Raw genomic sequence first — 26423 nt, forward strand, 5'->3', positions numbered from 1 at the left:
AGGACGCACCTACGTTGCTAGCAACATGAGACATTATGGCGGTCTGCCCTAGTTTGAGCCAAGAGGAGGAAGGTCTTTTATTCTCGTCACATTCTCTTCAGAAATGAAGAGATCAGAGGCAGTGGATGAAAAGTGTAAACAAATATCTCTGACCAGTTCATCCATAGTGCATTACTCATGGACTGTGGGCTCCTAGCAGGACATTTTATGCATTGAGTGCTCTGAGTGTTGGCGAACAGATAAACTGTGGGTGTGCCACATTTGTGCCAATACTCGTGAAGTACTTTAGAATTCATTTTGGACTTGTTGGTGTACCGTGCTTAACAGGTCCGGAGAATCACTATCCAAACCCGGGAAGTTCTCCCCTAAAAGGAGCATGCCAGTCTGAATGGCCCAATGACAAATGTTTTGAATCAATGCTGACGGATGGACAGAGAGACCCCCCCCCCCCGTGCTACTGGATGGAATACATTTCGGTCATGTTGTATGTCTTTATGATGAGTGCTTTATCTTGAAAGAGTGAGTAAAAAGAGTACCAGTTGGATTGCTGTGAGAGCCACAAAATTGATGTAGTACCCCTGATGCTCTTGCATCCAGGTCTTCTGAACAATCATGTGGTTGATATGTGCTCTTCACAGCTAGAGTGAAGCATCCGATGTAATTGTCACTTGTAATTGAGGTTCAAAAAAAAGGTCCATGAACAAAATATTGTTCCACAACAGCAGGGTGCACTGGGTTCAGGGCTCTTCCAACACTAGATCTTCCCTGTGCATCACTGCTCGTCACCACTGCCTCACTGGACACACTTGCAGTGGACACGTGCAGTCTTGCGGGCAGTGCTATCGCAATGCACCAAAGTCATCACCCCAGCAGTTTCATTACTGTCCTAAACCATAAGAGAATATGGTGTGTGATAAAAGAGGCAGCAGCCTTTGGATGGCTGCTACCATATTTGTTTGGATAGGCTTTCCCTATAACTGAGTTTAACACAGCCCCTAGAGAAGTTTGGATCATCTGCTGTAGTTTAGATGCAACCGACTGGCATGGACTGTGAACCTTCACTAATGCAACAGGGACACTCTTGTCTGAGTGTATGCTAGGCATTGATCTCAGCTGCTGCTCTTTATCCAGACAATCGTCCAGGAAAGGAAACATGCAAATGGTGTTCGTGCACAAATGAGTAGCGACCATCTTTAGACGTATGGTAGATACGCTTGTGGCTGTAGCGACCATGAAGGTGAGAATTTTCAATTGGTAGAGTTATCCACTTACCACAAAGCACAGGTAGCAGTGATGCGCTGGAGGGATGGAGATGCGAAAGTATGCATCCTTCAGGTCGAAGGTCGTCATGTGGTTTCCCCTATGTTGAGCAGCAAAATGGCCTCCTGCACGGCGATCCTTCTGATGTACTCTGAAAAGAAGTACTGGTTTAGAGGCCTGAGATCTCAGATGTGCCACAGAATTCCATCCTTCTTGGGGAAAGGGAAGTATAGGGAATAGACACCCTGGCAATGTTGGTGTGGGGGCAAAGGCTCCATTGCACCCTTACTGAGCAGAGCCTTTTTTCCTCCTGCAACTGGGTCAGATAGTCTCGATGAACTGAATGATACTGAGGTGGTATGTTTGGTGGTGTCGTATCGAACTCAAAGTAGTACCCCTGCCGTATGTCTGGAAACCATTTGCCCGTGGTTAATTCCACTTTTTGAAGGACTAACCACAGTCTTCCCTTGACAGGCTTTTTGAGAACAGGGGTATGAGAGGCAAGTCACTGCATAGGGGTGGAGTGATACCTTTACCGTGCCTTTGCCACTGTAGCCACCTCTTCCAATGGCCTTGGACACTTGGTCCTCCTGATAGGGTTGTTGCGATGGTATTCCAGTTCTGTATAATGGGTTACTGACCTGGCACACCCTGTCGGTTGTTGCTAACATAAGCAGCTTTTGGCATGGACTTCTGCTTTTTTGGTGCACTTTTCATTTCTTTCAAGCATATTGTTGATCTGAGGGACAAGCAAATGCTCTCCATCAAAAAGGACATTAATGAGGTGTTGTTGAACCTTTGAACATAAACAACCTAAGTCATGCGTGATGTTGGAGAATAACACTGGCATTCGCTTGAAGCAGTATTAGCTGAGTCCAGGATGCAGTGAATGTTTGCATTGAAAACTATCTTTCTTCCTGCCACTATATCTTTTCTTGCAATATGGTTCTGGCAGGTGCTACAGCAACTGTTTCGTTTCCTCACATTGACCAAACCAACCGAATTAGCAATCCACCACTGAGTGGCTGCCTCCACATCCACCCTATTGCCCACTGCATTGATGTTTTTGCTCTCCTAGTTGGGAGAAGGCACACCCCCGCTGCCTGGGCATGTACATGCTTGCTTCCTGGCTGTATGCACAACCAAGGCGTTCGGTGAAACCCACCTCTTGATGTGGACAGTGTTGTCTGGGGCTGGTTTGTATTTGTTCCCCCCCCCCTCCGGTGTAACAGCCTGTGCTGTACAGGCTGTTTTAAGCTCACTGCATTGCATTCAATCATGCTCTTAAGCATAAGTAAATCCTGGATGCACATTTCTGCTCTGGACAGTGTCTTAATTAGAAAGCCATCCTCCTCTTCCATCATGTGCAGAATGACTTTGAGTCGCACTGAATGATGTGCCTCCTGGCGTCAGCCGGAGGAAAGGCTTTGATGGGGTACGGCTCTAAACCTGGGCTGTTCTGTAGGTTAATACTGTAATCTTTGCAGGGACCCTCCCGGTCTCCTGGTGACGGCACTCTATTTATGAGTCTTGTGTAATATCAGGACTCACCTGATCACTGTCTGTATGATATGAATCAACAGTCTCCTGAGGTGAGGGAGGAGATGGTGCTATGCATGATCAGGGCAGAGGCTGGAGGTGAGTCATGGAAATTATGGTGGAGGGCACCTAGCTATGTCCCTACTCTTACTAGGGATCAGATAGAACCGGAGTTCTTCCAATAGTATCTCCTTAAATGTGAGTTTTATTTTCCCAGCAGGCGTTGGCTGGGGTGTATGCCCTCCTGAGGAGTGAACGTGCAATGGTTTTCCCCATAGTAGGGTTGCTTTTACACTGCCTATTATCAGGCACCTCTGAGAGCTCTATGGGGCTGAGACATCACTGGTCTAGCTTGGCGTCAAGGCCTTTTTCAGAGCTGACATAGGGGTGACTTTTTGAGTCAACTTCCATGCAGACTTTGGCTCAGAGGGTGGCTTCTCAATGGCTCGAGCTGAGTGGGTGTCAGCTGTTGCAATGGGTCAGGGCCCCTCGCTAAAGACTTTCCTGGAACAGAAGGGGTCTCTCGAGGTCGAGTGGTCTTGGAATCTGGAACCAAACCCAAACATCAGAGCCTTTTGTATACGGTTTCGGGGCTAGATACATGAATCCCTCAAAACTGATGCTTTTCCTGCTGTTGAGACGGTTTTGGGTCGATCCTCGGTGGATTGGTCTTCAAAATGGCGGTCAACTATTAGTGGGCCTAAGCGTATTTGCACTGGGCCTTTTGACTGGCTCTAGAGACATGGTATTTTCCCCATCAGAGTTATCCAAGCTGGAAACCTCTAGTGCCTCTCAATTTGTCCTGGTATCAAGCCTGATCCCCCACACCCACTTGCTCTTTGATGTGTTCGAAGTCTTCGGCATTGAAGATGGATGCCACTTCAGTGGTGTCCAGGTACTGTGTGTTATGATGGGCCCAGTGGCGAATTTGTCAGTCCCAAAGGGTCTTTTAATTTTTAAATGCTTGGCATGAGATGCAGGATATCTCCTAGTGTTCCAGAGAAAAGCACTGGTTACGCATTTCGAATTTATCAGATTAGGAATTTTTAATTACATCTTGGACAAAACTGGAATGTAGTTTACTCTATACCTATATATTGCTCCACTAACAGTCATTCTAGGTACAACCTGAATTCTGTAGGAAACCATGCTGAGGCAGTTCAGAACCAAACACTGCAGTCCCAGGTGTTGGTGACATCTTCGAACTATGAGCAGAAGCCTCGATGACTGACACGAAAGAAATGAAATTGACTTTCCTAGCGACTGCGCTGAAAGTTGAAACCCAATGGCGGAAAAAACAAGCATTTGCAATCAATCAATCAAAAAATGTGTATAGCGCGCTACTCACCCGGAGGGTCTCAAGGCGCTTGGGGGAGTGGGGTCTGCTACTGCTCGAACAGCCAGGTCTTGAGTTGCTTCCTGAAGGACAGGTGGTCTTGGGTCTGACGGAGGTGGATGGGGAGGGAGTTCCAAGTCTTGGCTACCAGGTAGGAGAAGGATCTTCCTCCCATGGTGGCTCTTCGGATGCGTGGCACGGCGGCGAGGGCGTGGTTGGTCGAACGAAGCTGGCGGGTGGGAGTGTAGAAGGTCAGGCGGTTGTTGAGGTACCTGGGTTCCAGGTCGTGGAGGGCCTTGTGTGCGTGGGTGGGGAGACGGAACTTGATTCTCTTGTTGACGGGGAGCCAGTGCAGGTCTCTCAGGTGCCCGGAGATGTGGTTGTGGCGGGGGATGTCCAGGATGAGTCATGCGGAGGCGTTCTTGATGCGTTGGAGTCTCTTCTGAAGTTTGGCTGTGGTTCCGGTGTAGAGGGTGTTTCCGTAGTCCAGTCGACTGGTGACTAGTGCATGTGTGACCGTCTTCCTGGTTTCGGTGGGGATCCATCGGAAGATCTTCCGGAGCATGCGCAGGATGTTGAAGCACGAGGACGAAACGGCGTTTACTTGTCTGGTCATCGAGAGGGAGGAGTCCAGGATGAAGCCCAGGTTGCGTGCGTGGTCCGTAGTTTTGGGAGCGCTGCCCAGGGCAGGGGGCCACTAGGAGTCGTCCCAGGCAGAGGAAGATGGTCCCAGGATGAGGACTTCCGTCTTGTCTGAGTTGAGCTTTAGGCGGCTGGTCCTCATCCACTCGGCTACTTCTTTCAAGCCATCGTGTAGGTTGGTTCTGGCGGTGGCTGGGTCGTTGGTGAGGGAGATTGCAATGCAATAGGTCTCGCATTTACGCAAGTTTGAGCTATTGGCATTGTGAATGACAATGCCTTTTTTTATGTTTTTAAAACATAAATCAAAGACATTGTCATTTACAATGCCAATAGTAAATCAAGGCCATTACACAACGAGTCTTTTCTCATGGGCAGGACCACAGGAATAATGCAATATTGTGGCCACCGCATTCTTGGAGTATTTACATATTTTCCATAATTGCCGCATGATTCAGATCTTCTGTATCAGTTGCAAACATTGATTCTACTCAGATGGATCAAAAGAGGCTTTAAAAAGCATCCGCCGTGGTCCCCCGGTGGGACAGACGCTTTGCAAAGATTAACTGTCACCATTTCATTGCTGACGGCTGTACTAGGGTGTTAGAGTGCTGCTAATGAGGAGAAACATTTGCCCAGACAGTACTACTGTGTTGTAAAATGACAAAATAGCAAGATATTGCGACGGAATGTGCCATATTACGCTGCATCATCACACCTCTTCTGTGTCCGATTACGGTTGTACCTCTCCAGTCCCTGCAGCAACTGTTCTGACCTGGGTCTCAGGCTCTACAACACCTCTGCTTACCTGGTTCTCTGGCTCTACAGCAGCTTTGCTGTACTGGTTCTTTGGCTCTACAGCAGCTCTGCTGACCCTGTTCTCTGGCTCTAGAGCGGCTCTGCAGACCTGGTTCTTTGGCTCTACAGCAGCTCTGCTGTACTGGTTCCCTGGCTCTAGAGCGGCTCTGCAGACCTGGTTCTTTGGCTCTACAGCAGCTCTGCTGTACTGGTTCCCTGGCTCTAGAGCGGCTCTGCTGACCTGGTTCTCTGGCTTTACAGCAGCTCTGCGGACCTGGTTCTCTGGCTCTACAGCAGCTCTGATGACCTGGTTATCTAGCTCTACAGCAGCTCTGCTGACCTGGTTCTCTGGCTCTAGAGCGCCTCTGCTGACCTTGTTCTCTGGCTCTAGAGCAGTTCTGCTGACCTGGTTCTCTGGCTCTAGAGCAGCTCTGCTAACCTGGTTCTCTGGCTCTACAACTGCTCTGCTGACCCAGTTCTCTGGCCTAGAGCGGCTCTGCTGACCCAGTTCTCTGGCCTAGAGCGGCTCTGCTGACCCAGTTCTCTGGCTCTACAGCCCCTCTGCTGACCTGGTTCTCCGGCTCTAGAGCAGCTCTGCTGGCCTGGTTCTCTGGCTCTCGAGCGGCTCTTCTGGCCTGGTTCTCTGGCTCTCGAGCGGCTCTGCTGGCCTGGTTCTCTGGCTCTCGAGCGGCTCTGCTGGCCTGGTTCTCTGGCTCTAGAACAGCTCTTGTGACCTGGTTCTATGGCTCTACAGCAGCTTTGCTGACCTGGCTCTCTGGATCTACAGCAGCTCTGCTGACCTGGCTCTCTGGATCTACAGCAGCTCTGCTGACCTGGCTCTCTGGATCTACAGCAGCTCTGCTGACCTGGCTCTCTGGATCTACAGCAGCTCTGCTGACCTGGCTCTCTGGATCTACAGCAGCTCTGCTGACCTGGCTCTCTGGATCTACAGCAGCTCTGCTGACCTGGCTCTCTGGATCTACAGCAGCTCTGCTGACCTGGCTCTCTGGATCTACTGCAGCTCTGCTGACCTGGCTCTCTGGATCTACTGCAGCTCTGCTGACCTGGCTCTCTGGCTCTAGAGCAGCTCTGCTGACCAGGCTCTCTGGCTCTAGAGCAGCTCTGCTGACCAGGCTCTCTGGCTCTAGAGCAGGTCTGCTGACCTGGTTCTCTGGCTCTAGAGCAGGTCTGCTGACCTGGTTCTCTGGCTCTAGAGCAGGTCTGCTGACCTGGTTCTCTTGCTCTAAAGCAGCTCTGCTGACCTGGTTCTCTGGCTCCAGAGAGGCTCTGCTGAACTGGTTCTCTGGCTCTACAACGGCTCTGCTGACCCGATTCTCTGGCTCTACAACGGCTCTGCTGACCTAGTTCTCTGGCTCTAATGCAGCCCTGCTGACCTGGTTCTATGGCTCTAGAGCAGCCCTGGTTCGCTGGCTCTACAACGGCTCTGCTGACCTTGTTCTCTGGCTCTACAGCAGCTTTGCTGACCAGGTTCTCTGGCTCTAGAGCTGCTCTGCTGGCCTGGTTCTCTGACTCTAGAGCAGCTCTATTGACCTACTCTCCGGCTCTACAATGGCTCCGCTGACCTGGTTCTCAGGCTCTACAGCCGCTCTGCTGACCTGGTTCTCTGGCTCTAGAGCAGCTCTGCTGACCTGGTTCTCTGGCTCTAGAGCAGCTCTGCTGACCTGGTTCTCTGGCTCTAGAGCAGCTCTGCTGACCTGGTTCTCTGGCTGAAGAGCGGCTCTGCTGACCTGGTTCTCAGGCTCTACAGCCGCGCGCTAAAACCCCAAATACAAATACCAGACAAGCTGTCGCCATTGTGAAAAAAATATAGTGCTTACTAACTAAAGAAGGAGACAGTGTAATGCCAAACAGTGTAACGCCGCAAGTAAAAGATCCAGTCCTGATGGGCGGTCCCAAAAGGAGACAGGGCGGTAACCAGGAGGGACTAAGATATCTCATTATCAATCGGAAGCACGTATTTACTATGGACTATGACGCCAGCCAATGAAAAATATGGGCGGGGCTTCCACACCACTTCTAAAACATACCCTTATACAGCATGCCTCGCAAAGCGAGCACCGCATGCACTGCACCGCTAGGCTTGATCTAAAAAAACAATCTGAGGTGGAGCCACAGTCCTGGTGCATTGTGGGCTAATGGAGGGATCATGCCATCTTGTGCCCAAAAGTTCTTCAAACAAAAACAGCCTGCAAATATCTGCACCTAACAGTAGATGGCAGGAGTGTGCAGAATATGTGTGTCTGCACTCACACGTGCTACAAACCAATAGTTGGGATGACTGAAGGTCTTGTTGAATTAAATGAAACGTTAAACCAAGAGAAAAGATGCATCTACTATTTAGTAAACAGAATTCTGGAATTGCCGCCTACAACACATGCACAGTAGAACTTAAGACATACCCCTTTACTGATGAACATGGAACAATGTTTACATAAATGCGATGGCTCATCCAAGCTACATCGACAAAAAGCTCTAACATTTCAACACCCATCACACACCACAGCCGGGTTAGAAAAAGAGAAACTACATCTCTGCACCAATGGCAAAAAGAAGCTGAATGCTTTATATAACATACTGTGAAATTCTAACAATAATAACCCAAGATGAAATGTTATAGAGCAGTGAACTGATGCTTTACGCTTGCAAGATATCTACTGAGAATAAAAACCAACGAAAACAAACAAATAACTGCCTAAATAATCTGAAAGCAACCACAGATCAAGAAATGGAGACAAACAAAGGGCAAACCTGGAATCTAGAGGAGGACAGGATTTGTAAGGCATGTAACAGAGATTTCATAGACAACGAAACACACTTTCCCTTCCACTAATCAAAGTGAAGCAACAAAAGACCTGACCTAAGGGATTTGTTAACAAGAATCAGACTTTCAGAAACTAAGTTGCAGATAAATGAGGCACATTCTGCTAGGCGAAAAATTAGAGATGACAGAAAAAGCTGACTACTTAGCAGCACCCAGTAGCACAAGGCACCAAACTTTCCATAAACACACTGCCTGACCAGATAAATGTTACACAGAAGTACAGAACCAAGAACCGACACCCTTCCTCTTTAGAATTTAAAATACGAATTATATCTCACAAATGTACAACAGAAATACTATTAAAAAACAAGATTTGTTAATACTTGGTAATGCAGCACTCCAAGTGTTTGCCTTACTTTCTGTCTGCTGCTGGCATGACGCCATGTTTTCAGAAGCCACTTTGAGGTGTGTAGTATTGAATCATCTTATAGCCTAATTTTTCAAACTCCGGACTTTTTTGATTCCTCCTTTGACACCTTTAGTCATATAGTGGAAAGTGCCCCGTTTTAGATATACGCAGCACACTATTTTCATATTTTCTCTTAAGTAAGGAGTTGGGTACTTTTTTCCCTGTTTGGTCCCAACTAGTGTGATGAATTATCTTTGAATGGATATCGCATTCACTAGATTTATTGCATTAACTTCATGCTTTGCACTATGAATGCCATGGGGCATACTTAACATATGGTTTGCAGGTACTATATGAAATTATGCCTCAATCAATCATAAAATCTATATATTTTCTATTTTCTATTTTAGCCTTAAGGAAGTACCATTCAAAGAGATGAATCACACATTGGCTGAAAATTGCAATATTGGGCAAGACTACTGAAACCAATAGCCTTTGTGCACACTCTGAATTATGCCTTTACAAAGCCATTCTACTGTAAGAGAAAATGTATGACGCGGTTACAAAGATTTGGAAATTTGTTTGGGGAACTAAAGCTGATAAATGAACTCTCACTGTAATAAAGATTTAATAATTGTTGTGCTATTGTGTGTTTTTATGTGTGAGAAATGTGGATTCTTGGTTGAGGGGGTAAAACCCTACTCAAGCACAAGCCACAATTCTTGTCATGGTGAACCACAAAAAGTCACTAATTTAACCTGTGCCTAACCCTCTGGTAGCTTGGCACAAGCAGTCAGACTTAACTTAGAGGCTATATGTAAAATATTTAAGTAGCACTTAAACAGCAATAAAGTGAAAACACAACACAAGAAAAATCCCACGCCTATTTATATTTATTCAAACACGTTTTCAATGTGCTGCTCACTTAAATATGTTCTCTGTGGAGCAGGTGTGTTAACACATATGGCCACATAGCGCTTGGGGTAAGCCGGTGTGTTAGTAGGAAGCTCCTGTTTTTTTTTCCTAACGTGTGTGAAATATTGTTGATTACTGCCTCAGGCTGTAAAGGTACAAGATTTAAGACTTGCTACTTTCACCACATTACTCAGGTGTGAGCATCTTGTGTTATACTTTTTCGCTCAGCAATTCCAATAAAACATTATTGTATTCTATCTACTGTGCAATTCCGCCTTCGGGACATTCCTGCTGTAATGAGATTTAGACGTGGGAAGTATAAACCTGATTTTAATGTCTATGGTTTGACATCAGTCACAAACACAGACATGTGCAATGCTGGGCACATGGACGCTACCATTCAAGTCAAGTCAATACAAAGTTTATTGTGTAGGTTACTTAAAACCAAAACAAAAGAAAACATTTTAAAAGGCATATTAGGCTGAGAGAAAAGGAAAATGATGGGTCAGTGAAATAACTGGCACTTGGTGCCCCAAGATAACATTCTAGGTATACAAACAGATAATTAAATTTAGGGTGTTTGACTATTTAAAATCTGTTATAAGAAAGCCGTTTTAAAAGTTTTTATGCAGAAAGTGAAAAAATGTTTTAAAATCAACCGCAAGATAGAGTGAATGCGGACTTAATATTTTCCAAGTCCACAGCCACAGACTTCGAGAGGAATTTTATCTGGTTTTTCAATATGCTTTTTACTGCAGTATGCGTGAGTAATGGGGTGCTCAAGACGGTCAAGTCAATGTGAAGGGAGGCTACCACCATTGTTAGGTAGGTGGACCACAGGTTGTTGTTGTGTTTGAATATATATTGTGCAGGACAAATTTCATGGTGCCTGGCGTCGCCGTGGTACATCTATAGAAGTACTTTAGAAAGGACTCTATGCTGGACCATGCGATGCCCTCCAGGCCAAATTCAAGTCTCACCAAGGATCCCCTGATGTAATTAGGCAATTTGAACACTCTTTTGTAGACTTTTAGGTGTAGTTTTTCAATGGTTTTAATGAGTTGGCCAGGGAAGGCCTCGCTGTCGTAAGTGGCTGCAGATGGTAATACGGCCCTGAGCACTTTTCTGATTGGAGCTGAGGTGGGACTTTCAAGGGCTGTATGTAATTGGCAGAGTCTAGTTGTTATCAGTGCCACTTTATCCTTTAGGTGGCGCTTGTGTGCTGTTGGTGCGCCGTTTGCAGAGAACCATGTGCCCAAGTAGTTATAGGATTTGGCTCCTAAGATTTTTAAGGGACCTAGAGACCTGTTACTGCTCAAGGGTCCATTCCTCATATTGTGCAGGGGTCTTTTCCCTAGAGAATACAGTAATGCGGATAAAGCACTTACTGAGCTCCCTAAAGCCCAGAGGCTCCAATGAATGTCTGTCTCAATAGAGGCTGGGCATATTATGTGGGAAACTTGCAAGAGAATGTTATCAATATGGACTATAGACCGAAGCTGAATGCGTTTCAAGCAGGTATACCACAGGAACAGTCCATTTGGGTCACCGGGGAGAGCTCACCTTAGCCGTGTCCTCCTGCACCGCCATGAAGTTCAGGAAGCTGATGTTCACCATGTCCGGCCCATACACGACAGTCACCAGCTTGTCCTCGGGCCTGGTCTCGGGGCTCGAGAAGCCCAGCACCTCTCGGATCTTGGGGTCCTGAAAAGACAAACAGAATCTGGTCACAAAAGGAGAACCCTATTATCCAATGCTGCGTTCAACAGATCAGTCTCATGGGAGGGAGCAAGGGGAAGGGACGCCTGTAGAGCGGCATGCACCCACAGGCGATGAGGGAGTTCCCTGTCAAGTGATCGCACTGAACCGAAGCAAAAAGAGAACACTATTTTTTGAAAACTGAAAGGCACACTTGGCGTCAATTGACAAAATTCAAAAGACGAAACACTCTGGCGACCAAGTGCCTCACTCTAGCACTTAGCAAAAAAAGCCACTGAAGAGGCGCTTCCTAGCAAATAAATGCTCTTGAATGCCTGATCTAAGGTGTAGGTAGCTCAGAGTATAAATTAGCAGGTGAGAGTCACTACCAATAATAGGTTATCCTTAAGGACGGGTCCCAGTCCTTAAAGAGTTCTGATGAATGTAAAAATATCCAGTACACCAACCAGTACACCGAGGGCCCGTCATTTTACGAAACCGCTGTCAGCGCAGCAGTAGTAGTTAAACATAAGTTTATTTAAACCACTCAGTTTTTAAAAAAATTATACAGTACACACATTTTTAAAACTAATTATTTTGCAAATTCATATCACATCCCTCTCTATTTAAAACCATAAAAAACCTTCCCACGGCACAAATTATGCTGTCAAAGAATTTAAGTCGTATCGCATCCATCCTAGACACAATTACATATTTCTTTAAAAAAAATTGTTTTGAAAAGCTACATCTGAAAGATAGAGTATTACCAATCCGTGAATACATGTACTTGAGAACTGCGGCCACCTAAACCACATTTAAGGTCCCGGTTACATCTGGCATATTTAACTCTCTCCCTGCCGGCGCAAAAGGCGGATGGGACCCTGGCTGGAACTTTAGGATTGCCTGCCGCACTGCCGGGTTCGGGATATTGGACACGTAAGGCAATGGTGGCATTTTCCCTGGAGTCTCTAAGGAGAAGGGTGGACTTCTTAGCACTCTGACAGTCCAAGTCCCTCTTCCTTGACCCCAAGGCACATCTTTCCTTTAATTCTCTTCTAGATATTAATAAAGAGACATCACACTTATTATCCTGCATTTTAAAATATTGCACAAGAGGTTGCAAACATTCCCTAACTCGTCCTGCCTACGTGTTTTTGTCATTACATATTTCTTTTGCACATAACGTCGACACCTTTATTTTACAGGATATCTCTTTCTGCCAAAAACGTAGACACCGTGTGTGTTTCTGCGACAAAACACTGCTTTGTAAGATCTCTCTTTAATCTCCCGACAGGTTTCCCTCGGACTCCAATTTTGCTCCATCTGGCCCAAAGAAAGATTGCCCACAAAATGGAGTACAGGCTTTTAATGTTTTGGAATCGATTATGGGCTACGGAAGCCCCCGCCTCCTATCGAGTGGGGGACCTCATGGCATCCCCCAAGGGTTAGTAAAATCCCTGGTTTTCTTCCCTTGGGAAAATACGGAGGAAATCAGGTTTGGATGTTTATTGGACTGACCTGGAGAAGATGTCTTTGGCAGGGTAAAACATATCTACAGGGTATTTGCTATGGTGGAGAATGTGTCCAAGTCTAAGGGACCTCTTGCTCGACAGTTAATAGACCTCAAAGCCTACCCGTATTTTGAAGAGACCATTGATGAGATTGCCCCACCATTGGTGTGGAAATTGTTTCTCCAATTTTGGTATAAGGCCCTTACCACTAAGGCGTTCTGCAGTAGCTGGCGAAGCCAAGCCCCCTCCCTGACGATATGTGTCCTGCATGTAAAGGAGACCCTGAATCTTTGGTCCACCTATTATTTTTATGCCCTCACTATGAAAATTTGAGGTCTAAGTGGATTATCCCTCTGTGCAGGTACATTAGTCCCAAGCATTATCTGGAAGTGCTCAGAATACCTAGCACAGACACTAGGAGAGTCGTGGTTTTTGGCTTAGCTAAATTCCTAATGGCCATATGGATTAGAAACTCGAAGTGCACTGTGTAATTTATTTAGTTTACTTTGTTTTATGGATTTATGTGTTCTTGCCCTCTTTTTAGTATTGATTCGTTCTTAACTATTTATCTATTTGAAATTAAATGTATTGTCTGTTATTTTTATGTATATATGGGATTAAATGTTTTTAATAGGATAATCCCTTTCAAAGCTCAGCCGTACCCTCTTGTTAATCAATCTTCCGCCATTCTGCACTCAGGAAGGCAACTTTGCTATTTGAACAGTTTTTAATGTTTGTTGTGTTTGCATGTATGCCTTAAATCACACTTTATAAGATCTTTGTGATTGAAAATAAAGTTATGATGATGATGATGAAACATAATGAGGATTCAATGGCGTTCCAGGACTTTAATTAGTACTGCTTGAAGAACAGTGTTGGAGGGAAGTCTTCAAAGTTTAAGACATTTACCCTCCAGATTCTCCCAATGAAACCTCGGGTCTAGACTTAGAAAATCTCGGTAGCAATGGAGGAATCATTGCTTGGTAAACTGAAAGGATAGGTTAGGTTAGGTTGAGGGCCCTGTTTACGCAGATTATTTGGGGGAAACGTTATATGATTATCTGTAAATGACTATCCATAATATCTTCGTATCACTCACTGAATTTAAGAGGCAGGAGTCTCAGACTTTTCGAAAAAAGAAAGGCTAGCTTTCAAGTAACCCTGGACTCGCAGCTTCATTTCTGTTCTAGATTTGCTTACTTTGCATAATGCTGCCACCCAGCGACTACAAGCAGAATCGCGCTTAAGAAGATTTATTTATATTAATCATTTCTCTTATTTTCTCAACGGCTACTCCAGGACCTCAACTCATTTTTGTACTGCATTTGGTTTCTTTAGTCCATTGGCTTTTCTGGTACTTTTTTTTAATGAATTGTATTAAGTTCTTCCGGGTAAGACCCAGGAGTAAGTCATGTTTTTGTTCCCCATTCTGAGTTAGAACAGCTTTGACAAATTCATCAAATATTGCTACAATTTGTATCGCCATCGCATCCTGATGAGGACTTGTATGCATGTAAAACTTTATCTTTTCTAGAGCTTGTAATACCGACTCAACAGGTAAGGTCTTAGGTTCCACTTTTATTCCCTTCTGAAGTCTTCTTTACACTCACAGTGCTCATTAATGAAATGTCGTCAAAACAGGACTTCCTTGGAAGAGCCCAGGTTGACTAGAGATCAGAGGGTGAAACTTGTCCTCAGGTGTGGTTAACATAACATCAAGAGTGTGCCCCACATTCTGTACTCTACTCCGCAGGAAAGAACTGTCCCCTTCCTCCTCCCCCAAACTGTTCCCTTAAGGCATCACCCTACTTTATTCTTTTTATTATGTAATGGTTTTCATTTTATTGACATCCCCTGAACCAAACCCCTCTTTTCTGTGCAGGTTCCTCATATTTTATGCCTTACTGCATTGTTACTGGCTGTAAGTTATATGAAACAAGAATCTGTTACCCCGCAAATGTACTGTGCTAATTATTAGTGTATTTTTATCTCTATTTGCACTTTTATGACCTATATAAAGTAATTTTACGATGCTGACTAGAGATCAGAAGGTGAAACCTGTCCTCTGGTGTGGTGAACATAACATTAAGAGTGTGTCCTACATTCTGTACTGATCCCGGCACCATTTGTTTCAGATTCAATGGCTCAAGTTGACTACAGTGTGCTGGCCATGGGTGGTGCTTGGTTGATCTACCATGCAAGGCGCGGTGTATTTGAAGACCGGCTGTAAAGGTGATCTGACATCCTTTCAGTTTTTGATTGCTGTAACAAGGCGTCATAGTGGCTCTGATAAAGTTACCCTTTTAATGTATTATTATGTCTTATTAATGTGTATAGAGATGATAAAGTAGAAAACTAATACTGCTATACAATGTGCAGCAATATGCTGCATAATTTACCTTTTGTTGTTGTATAATTTACATAACCATGCCACATAATTTGATAGTTTACGGCCACATAATCCCAAAATCCCTAGGCATGAATAAAAAAAACTTTCCAATCCATTTGTTAAATTCTTTCACAGGGATCTTACTGGTTTGACGGGCCTGTGATGCAATGTGGCCCCATGAGTACCACACCAATTCAGAACACATTGTACCATCAGCATTTCAGCTTTTGGTGGACTGCAATTCAGTACTTTAGTGAAGCAGACGGGCAATAAGTATAGGTTGTCCGCTGTTTGCTGTAATCGCGAAAGTTTATTTGGTTGGTGTGGATTTTCTCTGCTCTATGTGGGAGATCCAGATACACAGAAGAAAGGAGAAGCCGACAACCACACATGTAGGGGAAAATGCATGCTTTTATACTGCTATACTGGTCTTTATTTCCAGTTCTTTACCTAGCGTGCTAGCGGGGACACACCAGTTGATGTAACCAGGCGCTTCATAAGTGATATTATTATTATTTTGTCCGGTACCATCTTGTTATAAATGGTTACCAGACACATGGTTCGCCCTTTAGGGCCTTCCAAGTCTGGACCTTTCTCAAGGCATTAAAATAAACGTGTGTTCTGCTAACAGTCTCGGGATCTCTCCATGAATGAGTTGTAAGGAATGAGTTCTGCAGTATGTCAGGTTAGCCTAGACACTCTGGAAGTACCCAGAAGACTTGTTAGACAACACTGGGCGGACTGCAGCTCTTAAACAAGCAAACACGGTATCATCAGGAACAGTAGGCTTTCTTGAAAGCTGCTCATATAAAGAAGACCGTACAAGCATAACAGCCTTGAACAGACTGAGGCAAGTAGGTTACCAGTCCTACAACGAAAGTGGGGGGCAAACGGACATTGCTACTGAGAAAACCTGGTGAAAGTCTCAAGAAGAAAAATCCCCTCAGTTTCTGTCTTGGAACCTTCTACTCGCCACACAAATGGACATATTTACTTGGGGGTACAGTTCTGCATGATGGCGATTTTGGTCTTTACATACATTGTTTGTGTAAACGTCGCTACCTGTTCTATGCCTTTGATTTCCTTAGCTAAACATTATGTGTTGCTGTTAGCGTTAACCTAAAGGGCCTGATATCCTGCCACAAACAGCACCCAGATGCCTTTGAAGACTTTAAGAAAGTTCACTACTAATAAAACCACTTGTCAATTTGCCAACAAGCCTGCAACGAAGCCCCAGTAAAAGGCATTGGAGGAGAAATATCCCTAAGGGAAACTCTTGTTCTCTATTAAGATGAATGGTGCCAGGACCAGAGGTAGCCAGGACCCTGGATATATTTCCTTCTCTCCTGAGGGAGATCTAGACCTTCTAGACAAAGGAAAGTTAGCTAGCCTGCCTCACACTCGCAGGAGCAAGAAGTTGGATCCAGAGAGTGCTGGATACCTTGCAGGAAACTCTTAGCCTTGAGGCTAGGGAGACAAAGTAAGGTAGTCGAAAGGCATGTTTGCATATCAGCTTTCTGGGAGATAATCTCTACATTACTAGATTATTTAACAACAATACATTTGAAGTATGCCAAACTCCACTTCTGGCCAACACCAGCGCTACCTGCAGAAACTTGTATGCCATTTTCTTCCCCCTGGGTCTCACTAAACTACCCAGAAAGCAAAACTGAGGCGTAAGGGTACCCCGCAGCACAGTGCAACTTACAAGTCCATCCACAACCAGAGCCCAATAAGCAGACACCAGAGGGCATCCCCAAGCCAAGTGTAAAAAGTCAGCTCCGTCAATAATACAGCGGGAGCAGGTGAAGGCACAATCAGGATTTTTAAGACTCAATGCCATGGGTGTCATATAAATGCGATGCAGGAAGTTAAAGTGAATGAGCTTAAACTGTGCTTTACCAGAGACCTTCTTAATCAGCGTGCACACTCTTGCCCAGACCTCATCTGGCAGCAGCTCCCAAAGGTCCGACTCCCATGCCGCACAAGCCCAAAAGGGCCCATGTGCCATATCCACCCCCAGGGCCTTATAAAGCAGCAACATTAAGTGCTTTTCCATACCACAGGACAACATGACTCCCAGAGTACCAGACACTCGAGAAGCTGCTGGGAAGGTACCTCAGGTCTGTCAGGCAAACTCGACCAGGCCCGCATAATGCAAAAATAGCCCATGCCCTCCTCCAAATGCCAACTGCGCAACCTTAAAAGAGATAAAGGTCTCATCCAGGTATAAGTCACCCCAATTATCGCAACCCCCATGTCATGTGGGTTTCCATGCACTATATCGGAGTAAGAATCCATATCGGCAATTCTCGATGAACAGGTGCCCTTCGAAGCCCCACTTGAACCATTCTCTACCACACACGATCTGTCTGCTGGACCACATATGGCGGGTCAGGAGACACTCCCGACCCTTCCATCAATAAAGATGATAGATTCTCTACATCCACTGTCCCCTCTAACAGACGTATTTCCCAATTACCTCCTTCCAACAGCCAGTGGGCCGCATGCTGCAGTACTGCCGCAAAATAATAAAACTCCATGCGAGGCACATCCAGCCCACCCTCCTCATAACTTCTCATTAACGTAGCCCGGGCTACTCCACTGCGCTTGCCCGCCGATAATAGTGAAGTAAGCAGAGAAACCAGCTTCCGAAAAACCTAAGCGGGTAGGGGGAAAAGGGAATTTTGTATCGTGTAAAGACAAGGCGGCAGCAGCACCATTTTGGAAAACAGCTATCCTGCCCATTAGTGACAGTATGAGGGTGCTCCAGAAAGTAACCGAGGTCCGGATAGAACTCAAGACCCGGTACATATTATATGGCATCAGAGCCTTTCTTGAATCTGCAATCATTATCCCCAGATAACGAAACCTGTCCGACTCCCACCGGAGACCCAAGACTGGAAGGTCCCCCTGCAGGGCTCCCACCAGCCACACTAAAGAAAACAGCAACTTTCTGCGATTCAATTGCTACCCTGATACTGCCCCAAACTCATCTAAGGTACTCAAGAGCTCCCCAAGGGATTCTCGGGAAGTCCTGAAGTAAAACAACGTTTCATCTGCATATAGTGCCACAAGTTGTCTCGTCGCGCAAAAATCTATACCCCACTGAGGCCGGTCCTGTCGAACTCTTAAGGCCAGAGATTCTAATGCCAAAGCAAACAAGGGCGACAACAGGCAACCATGCAGAGTGTCCCTGCCCAATTCCCAGCATGTGGTACGGTAGTTCCTCACCCTGACCCTCGAACTAAGGCCTGTAAAAAGCAAGCAAACCCAGGCACAAAAGTTCAGACCATATCCTGTAACCCATAGAACTTCCAAGAGGTACACTCAGTCAATCATAGCAAATGCTTTTTCTATATCCACCGCTACCAGGGCCATCTCTTTAGCTGCCCCATCCACCTCATGCAGACCGTGCAAGAGTCTCCGAAGGTGCATACCAGCGTTACTGCCCGGGATAAACCCGCATTGATCCTCATGCACCAAATTGCTCATAACAGGGCACAAAATATTTGCTAACATTTTACAAAGGATCTTCCCAGTGTTTAACATAGTAAGTGGGTGATACACCACCGGGTCCGTTATGTCCCCGCCAGGCTTAGGCCTCATGCAGGTTTACCCTTCCTACATCGTTGGTGGCAACACACCCTTGTCTCTTGCCTCCAAATAGACTTATATGAGACCCTGTGTGAGGGTTTAAGCTTGATAGAATTCCTCTGGGAACCCCTCCCCCCACCACTTCCATTGGGGTCTTATGTGTAGGGAGCAAGTTTACCGCCGCCCTCAACTTATCCAATGTAAGGTCAGAGTCCAATTCTAGAATCACCCCCCCCCCCCCACCAACCCTCGGGATAGCGAGACCTCCAAGGAAGGCCTAGATTCGTACCTGTGCAATCCCCGGATCCCTCCTGTATCCCCCTCCAGGTGCTGTCGAAACATATCCACAACCGCCCCAAGAGAAGCCATCAGAGGTTCGTCCGGCATCCGTGAAGGCACGACTGGGGACACCACTCCTTCTATAGGCAATATCCAATCCAAAAGCCTCCCCAACTTGTTGCCCTACCGATGCAGGCGCTGTCGATGCTGCTTCAGAGTAAACCTCTCCAACCTATCCCATAGGACTGCTATGCGGTAGCACGTTGCCACCTCCTCTCGCAGTATCCCACTGTCTCCCAATTCCTCAGTCTGCAACTCCGCCTGTGCTGCCTCACTCTCATGGAGCTCCCTCCCCAATTGCAGTCAAACCCCGCACGTTAACCCCATACACCGGCCCCACAATACTGCCTCACTCTGCCATCTTAAAATTCAAACAAAACTCCGGGCGGTTAAATTAACATGCAAATGCCAGACTGTCAGAGGATGAATGCGGCTGGAGAAGGATTTAGGCTTTTAAATCAGAAATGCATTTTTGGACTGGAAGAAAACGGATAAAAAAGAAGGGTTAAAGTGCTAGTAAACACAGACTGAGGTTAAGCCATCTTCCTCCTTATGTAGCTCAAAAAAGGTACAAGTAAGAGGATGCCTTTCAAATCTGTCGAAAAACACGCTCTGCCAATATACCGAAAATTGTAAGTTTGAAGAGAATATATCTGTTTAAGAGAAAAAACAACCAAATGGAATTACAACAATAATTAAAAGGATTTGGAAGCTGTAGAAAACCAAAGCAAAAACGTGCGGTCAATAAGGCAGTAACACTAAAACACTGAATTTAAAGGAGCTGTTTATCTCTGCTACTAGTAAGCAATGCCATGCATCGTGCCAGCTTGGACATTCATCAACTAGAAGATCCATACACTCAAAACATGCGTGCCTGAAATAAGGAGAAGCTGTGTTGTTTCGCCGCTCTGCGATTTATTGAGTGTGAGCCTTAAGGATCTTTGACAGGGGAAAGAAAGAGCATTTCATCAGCACAATGGTGACTGTTCATATTCACATACTAAATGACTCGATATACAAAGACCTGGTTCCTGGCAAATGAAGACACTCATGCAGCACCAGGCCACAAACATTAGAGTCAATGGGTCCAGAGGTGGGTCATGATCAGTGATGTATGGGTAATGGCCCCATTGTTTGTTACCTTTCATTTCCTGTAAATATATAAATGTGATACATAAAAGGTGCCTGAAATGAAAACCTATCATTGACTGACCCTCACTCTCAGAAAGGGTCAGGCAGCCATTGTTTTTTACCAGCCCATTGTGCAAAAGCGTATGTGCTAATATGATGCGCCGCTGCAGCGTTTGTAGCCCAGCCCTCCTGTTGCCTTGGAGCACCCCCTTCTGTGTCTCCTCCTCCTCCCAGAGCATCCATAGAAAACAACCAATGGCATTTGGAAGAGAGGATGCAGCCAAGACACTGACCACTTTTTGTGTGTAAAAGGCCGCTTTATTGAAACAGGTGCACATTACAATCAATTAACCTGGCAACTGCCTTACAAAATTAATGCCTCGCTATACATGCGATAACCTACCACCTGGTCCCACCCCTACGATTCCCCCAACCTATCCCACCCTGCAAATAACATATAACAAACATTCCCTTGTATTGCAATCAAAAATTCCACAACTCTATTAAACCTATATTTTAAGCCTGCAAATATAAAACTGTCAATAACCAAACATCCAAAACTGAAATTTGATCTACCTGCCTACCCTTTCCCTGCCCATGGTTCCTAACTTTTAACGCCAACCAAACTTCTGCCAGCCCCTGGCAAACTTTGCATGCCTCCACCGAGCATCTGCTCCAAGCCACAAAAACAACTTACCCCTTGCACACATGTCTCATCTAAAAAGGTCAAAAAAGGTGGAATACAAGCAAACCACTCCCTCCCACACCAAAAGCCACTATTTTTTGGGACGGGAGGGCGGGGAAAAGCCACTGTTAACCCTACTCCCTGCCACCAGGTCACCAAACCTAAAATGGTGCAGGGAGCCAAAAGACCCCTGGCTAAATATCCCTTGGGCTACGCCGCATGTAGCTCAAGCCATACAAAATGGCAGTCCGTCAGACTGCACCACCCTCCCAATCTGCCCGGGGGGCAGACCTCCCTACTGATACATGATACAACATGCATTGACAAATAATAATTCCTATTGCGCATTCTTAGGGAATTGTGACTTCGAACATAATACTAGCCTTGCATGACTCCTCTTTGCCAAAACTTTAAAATACCTGTGGCCAAACTTATTTCATGACAAATGTTTCCAAGGTTGCTGCCAGATGCTGATATATATATATATATATATATATCAGCCTGGAAATCAGTGGAGATATATATATTCATGTGATCAAGGTCGCAGGTCAGCAACCGAAACGCGTCATGTGGACCGCTCTTGGCTTCTAAATAAACCCTGGATTTCACCCGCTGCTGTGGTCTGTGCCCGTGTGTTCCTTACGAAAGGCTGAAATCACTACGGGACTGTTTGCCTATATAACGCTCACCGGAGCTGGGATATGATTCCATTGGGCCAAAGACAGGGAAGTGAGAGATTTTATCATATTTAAGTCATTGACAGTTAAAGCTGGTGACCAACTGTTTTGGTGAAGGAAGAGCCTTCCTTGCCATAGTAAGCTGCTGTGAGTCTGCGACATTACCTGTAATGCACACCATAAACATTAAGAATAGGTCTAATGACCTGATTTGTTCAGAACTGACTCTGCCCCAGCCACACTGGAAGGACCACACACAGGGGAGGTGGCTCTGAAGAAAATCCTACCCAGGCCACCCCATCCTGGTAGCAGAGCTCATGGATTGAATAATGGTGCAGATATATGACTGATGGTTAAGGTAGTGGCCTGGACAATCCAGCCTTTCCTCCTCCAAGGGGCAATAAAAGGAGTACCATAGATTCATTTATTAAACACAGCCATTACTTACAAGGTCATGTTTTGCTGTGTGCTATATGGTTTCCCACATTGGATCTCATAGTCCTTTAGTACAGTAAATCCTTAATGAATTGATAACACAATCTTGTGTGTTCAGTTTCATTCAGAGCGAGTTTATTTATTTATTGTCCCATGTTAAGGCTCTAGTTTCTCACAAGTAATTCCACAGCATGGACTGCTCGATGAAAGTCTATAGACAATAGCCCACAGTCTATATTTATGGAGCTATTAAGGTAAATAATTTAGAGGGTGTCATATTTACATTGATCCCATTCACTTCTGGGGTGAAAAAGTCTAATTCAGTTCTGATCCTTCACTTTCCATTCAGGTACTTGCAGTGAGTCCTGCAATTTTAGAAAAGAGAAAACTATGTATACCAGAAAGAAAAAGAAAAATGGAGACTCTGTAAGATGTTTATGTCTGCCACAGGGAATCTAAGAACTGTGGATGCTTAATCTTAAATTCTCTATTCTGACGCAAAGTCATTAATCTACTCAGATTTGACACGGGATAACGTGTAACCTCTTGGCATCCATTCTAAGACTGGACATTACAGTGATATTCTATCTCGTTGAGGATTCATTTAGAGATAGCCATGAAAACAATGGCTTTTTGGTCAATGTCTTAGACACCACGAGCTGAAATTTAGTTTTACTCCCTCTTTAAAAATCATTTGTGGGGAGACCACCCCACTCTGTTGATTCACGCTTCCTTGCGTGGTGGTTTCACCAGCCGCCACTAATTGGGTCAATTGAACAACAGCTCCCAAAGTTAAATCTGCATTTAAGTTTTTTCACGTGGAGGGTTTCCACTCTTTCAGAATAGCATGAAATTACTTTGGTCAGTGTAAAAGGGGCATCAAATAACTAACTGGATGTGGGCTCCCTAAAAACAAATGCCCAAGTACCAAAATGGTAGCAGAAAGCATCCCTAAGACAATCAAGTAAGGAACACGGATTTGAGCCTAAAATCACAGATGGTCCGCGAACATACTGCACAGGCGGCCACCCTACCTGAAGAGATAAGAGTAGCACTTACCCAGACACTGACTATATACTCAAATATTCCTATAAATATGTCAGGGATAGATACTGAAATGAGAATAACATCATAGGAGTAATGATATTATCACCAAAAGGAATTTAAATAATGTCATAAGTAATATAACACCCGCAAAAAGAGAATTTAAAGTGAGATGTGTGGGAACAATATTTAAGTACATAATATGTGGTTACCTATTGTTGATCTCTAAATTGCAAGTTAAGAAATTTACTTTAGAAAATGTTAACACTGCTATGCTGTTGTGGATCCACAATTGTTTTTAAACAATTACGCCACAAAAAATTAAACAATGAAAGAGGTTTCTAGTCAAATTGGCCAGTGTTTCTGGCTAGCTGCCAGTTGAAGCAGGCATATCAGGGCAGGAAATGGAGAGGTCTTCCGTAATAAGGCGGAGCCCGGAGGCCTTCAGTAATGAGGCGGAGCCTGTTCATAATGCAACTAAAGTGACTGCGTAGTTTCCCTGTAGGAGGTGGAGCCGGAACTCTTCAAAATTTCCAATTGTCCAAAGAGGACCGCAGCACACACCCGGCATGCAGTTATTTCTATAAAGTCCGGTGATTTCATGCAATTAAAGATACCTAGGTTTTTATTTTTCATTCTCAATTCTTTAGGTATTTAGAAAATGTGTGCTGCTGAGATGTTTTACATATTTTCTTCGTACAAGTGCAAGAACACGTGCATGTCACTAGTGTCATGAGCACGCTTACCAATGTGACCCTTGCGGCAGCGCCTGGAGGACACAGCTTGGAACTCCAAGAGTTAAAACCAGTGATTAAGGTTGTGGCAATCGGGCAACCTCCGTCCTGTCATCCGGAATTTTTAGGGCTAGCACGTTACATTTCTAGAATATTCTCAGACGCCTTCGTCTCTCTGGTTCAGGACCATATGCTCCGAGTTTCTCTACTATGGCTATTCAAGGGAGCTCTGTTCTATGCAAGCAGACCCAGCAAGTACACACTTTTAATATTGGGTTGAATGGTTTTGGATATAATGGAAATGTGGTAAAATGAACAAGAGTACCCACTTATGAGCCTCACTGGGGACGCCCTGCTCATGTGGATGGTGGGTGTGGCGGGGAAGAATGTACGTATGGGGTAAATTCCTCTGTGGGGATTTGTACAGCAATCCTCATCTTGGCTTTAGATAAATGTAGGTGAGTGCGCACCAACCTATGGAAAAGAGCATCTGGCAAAAAACATACGATAAAAAGCTTTTCACACTACACACTTTGTACAATAAAAAGTTATGGTCCAAGAAACATAAAAAAGATCTCTTTATTCCCTAGATCTAAGAGAGGAAAATTTAGAGCAAGGAAATACACAGTGTACAGCCACATTGGGCACAATGAGCCCAGTTTTACCACAGAGGGCTTTCCAACAAAATGTATGTCTACTGGGACTATTTTTAGCCCAGGGTGGCGGCGATTTGGTCTTGAGTAGATGAACACAGATTGTATTTCTTTTTGCCCCAATGAATGGCAAAGAAGCAGAAAGGTAAAGTCTCAATCAATCAGTCAGGGATTTGTAGAGCGCACTACTCACCCGTGAGGGTCTCAAGGCGATGGGGGAGGGGGGTTTGGGCAGCTCCAGTCATCTGAAAAGCCAGGTCTTGAGGCTCTTCCTGAATGCCTGAAGTGTGTGGCTTCATCTGATGCTGAGAGGGAGTTCATTTCAGTTCTTGGCTGCGATGTAGGAGAAGGATCTGCCTCCCGTTCTGGTTCTAAACCAACCCTGTAAGGGAAGGCAGCTGGGAGGGGATGGGGACTGGAGATGAATGAATTGGCAGACAAGAAACCATATGTTGAATAAGGGAAGCTTCAGACAGAATTCCTGCAGCACATCCCTGAAAGACATTCGCGCCGAGATGCCTACGGGTAGCTGTGCGCTTTACAAATACTGGATTTACATTTACAAATACTGGATTTACATTTACAAATACTGGATTTACATTTACTCTCCACCTGTGGATGGAAGAGGAAAGAGGGTCACTCTAGGCATCCACTGGTGAGCGGAAGGACATCTTGGGAGTTCTCGGATGACCTGCACTGGATGAATGCTGCGGGGCAGAGGGAACAGGGGACTTCGCTGAGTGGGGGAACTGAAGGCCTCTTCATTTCCAGCTGAAAGTAGTGCAGAAGCAGCTCTACTACAGCAAACCCCTGGTGGCACCTCCGCGATTTTGGGTGTGTACATGGTATGCCGCTGGACATAGTGAGAAAGAAATAGGGCAGCAGGAACACAGGTCTGGCAGCAGACCTGGCACAGGCATCTACACGCCTACCTCACCCGAATGTTATTACCAGTGGTGACAACTAGTCCCAATAAAAAAGCAGGCTTCCTCGTCTAGTGAGGGCAGTTTCCATTTCAGTGACCCTCTGAGTGGAATGTTACTTTTATGGGGGGGAAACGGACACCAGGGACATACAAGGGCTGACTGCCCTATCTCCTTTCTCTGTTCTTGAGTACCTCTGGTGAGGCCTCCTTACATCTGGGCCTCGTTGACTAGAACTCCAAATGTCGTTCTACCTGTCCAGAGCTACCCTTCTGGCCAAAACCATAATCCGTCAGTCTCTTTATGGTGCCTGGCCTAGCCTCCGGGTAACTACCGCCCTTGAATGTGCTCAGGAAAAATGCAAATTTGGAAGGGGCATCAGCCAGGACCCCAGTGACCAGCTCCAGTCCACAGAGTAAGCTGGATGTTGAAATCTGAGATTCCCAAGTAGAGTAAAAGCCACAAGAGACATTGCAGCTAGATAGAGGAGGAAGGGGTAACAATTCTTTCCTCCTTTGAAGTGCCATGCACTTTCTCCTTTGAAGTACCATGAACATCTGTGGTCATCTGTAGAGGGTGCACCTTTAAAACTGTATTACTTTTCACTCCGATTTTCATGTTCATTGAAATGAGTGAGGGGTCTCAGTGCAACCCTTGTCCTCCAAAACTCTGCAGTTATCCTGTGTGTAAATTAGGAAATGCAAAATTAAAAAAGCTTCAGAGACCTTACGTCTCACTCACTGTGAATGAGACCCACATTTGGAGTCTGTATTGAGTTCTCCTTCAAAATAGGTCAAATATCACACATGGTGAGAATGGCTAGAACATGACCTTTAAATGTAACTCTGCTCAGACCTCCGCTGTGTGCAGAGAGGATCCTGGGAGCTCTGGAGGCTTCACAAATCACCCCCAACACATTGGATGCCCTC

The 26423-nt window shown here is 45.3% G+C and overlaps 1 protein-coding gene across 1 annotated transcript in view; it reads right to left on the bottom strand.

Annotated features, from left to right (window-relative positions):
- PLCB3 (phospholipase C beta 3) overlaps window positions 1-26423 on the bottom strand; it is a 614713-nt gene that overhangs the window by 238697 nt on the left and 349593 nt on the right. The window contains exon 4 of the mRNA XM_085625816.1: window positions 11242-11382. Within this exon, the coding sequence (XP_085481942.1) occupies window positions 11242-11382 (141 nt within the window). The remainder of the gene's footprint in view (window positions 1-11241; window positions 11383-26423) is intronic.

The sequence above is a fragment of the Triturus cristatus genome, chromosome 9, assembly GCF_964204655.1.
Source record: "Triturus cristatus chromosome 9, aTriCri1.1, whole genome shotgun sequence".
Lineage (NCBI taxonomy): Eukaryota > Metazoa > Chordata > Amphibia > Caudata > Salamandridae > Triturus > Triturus cristatus.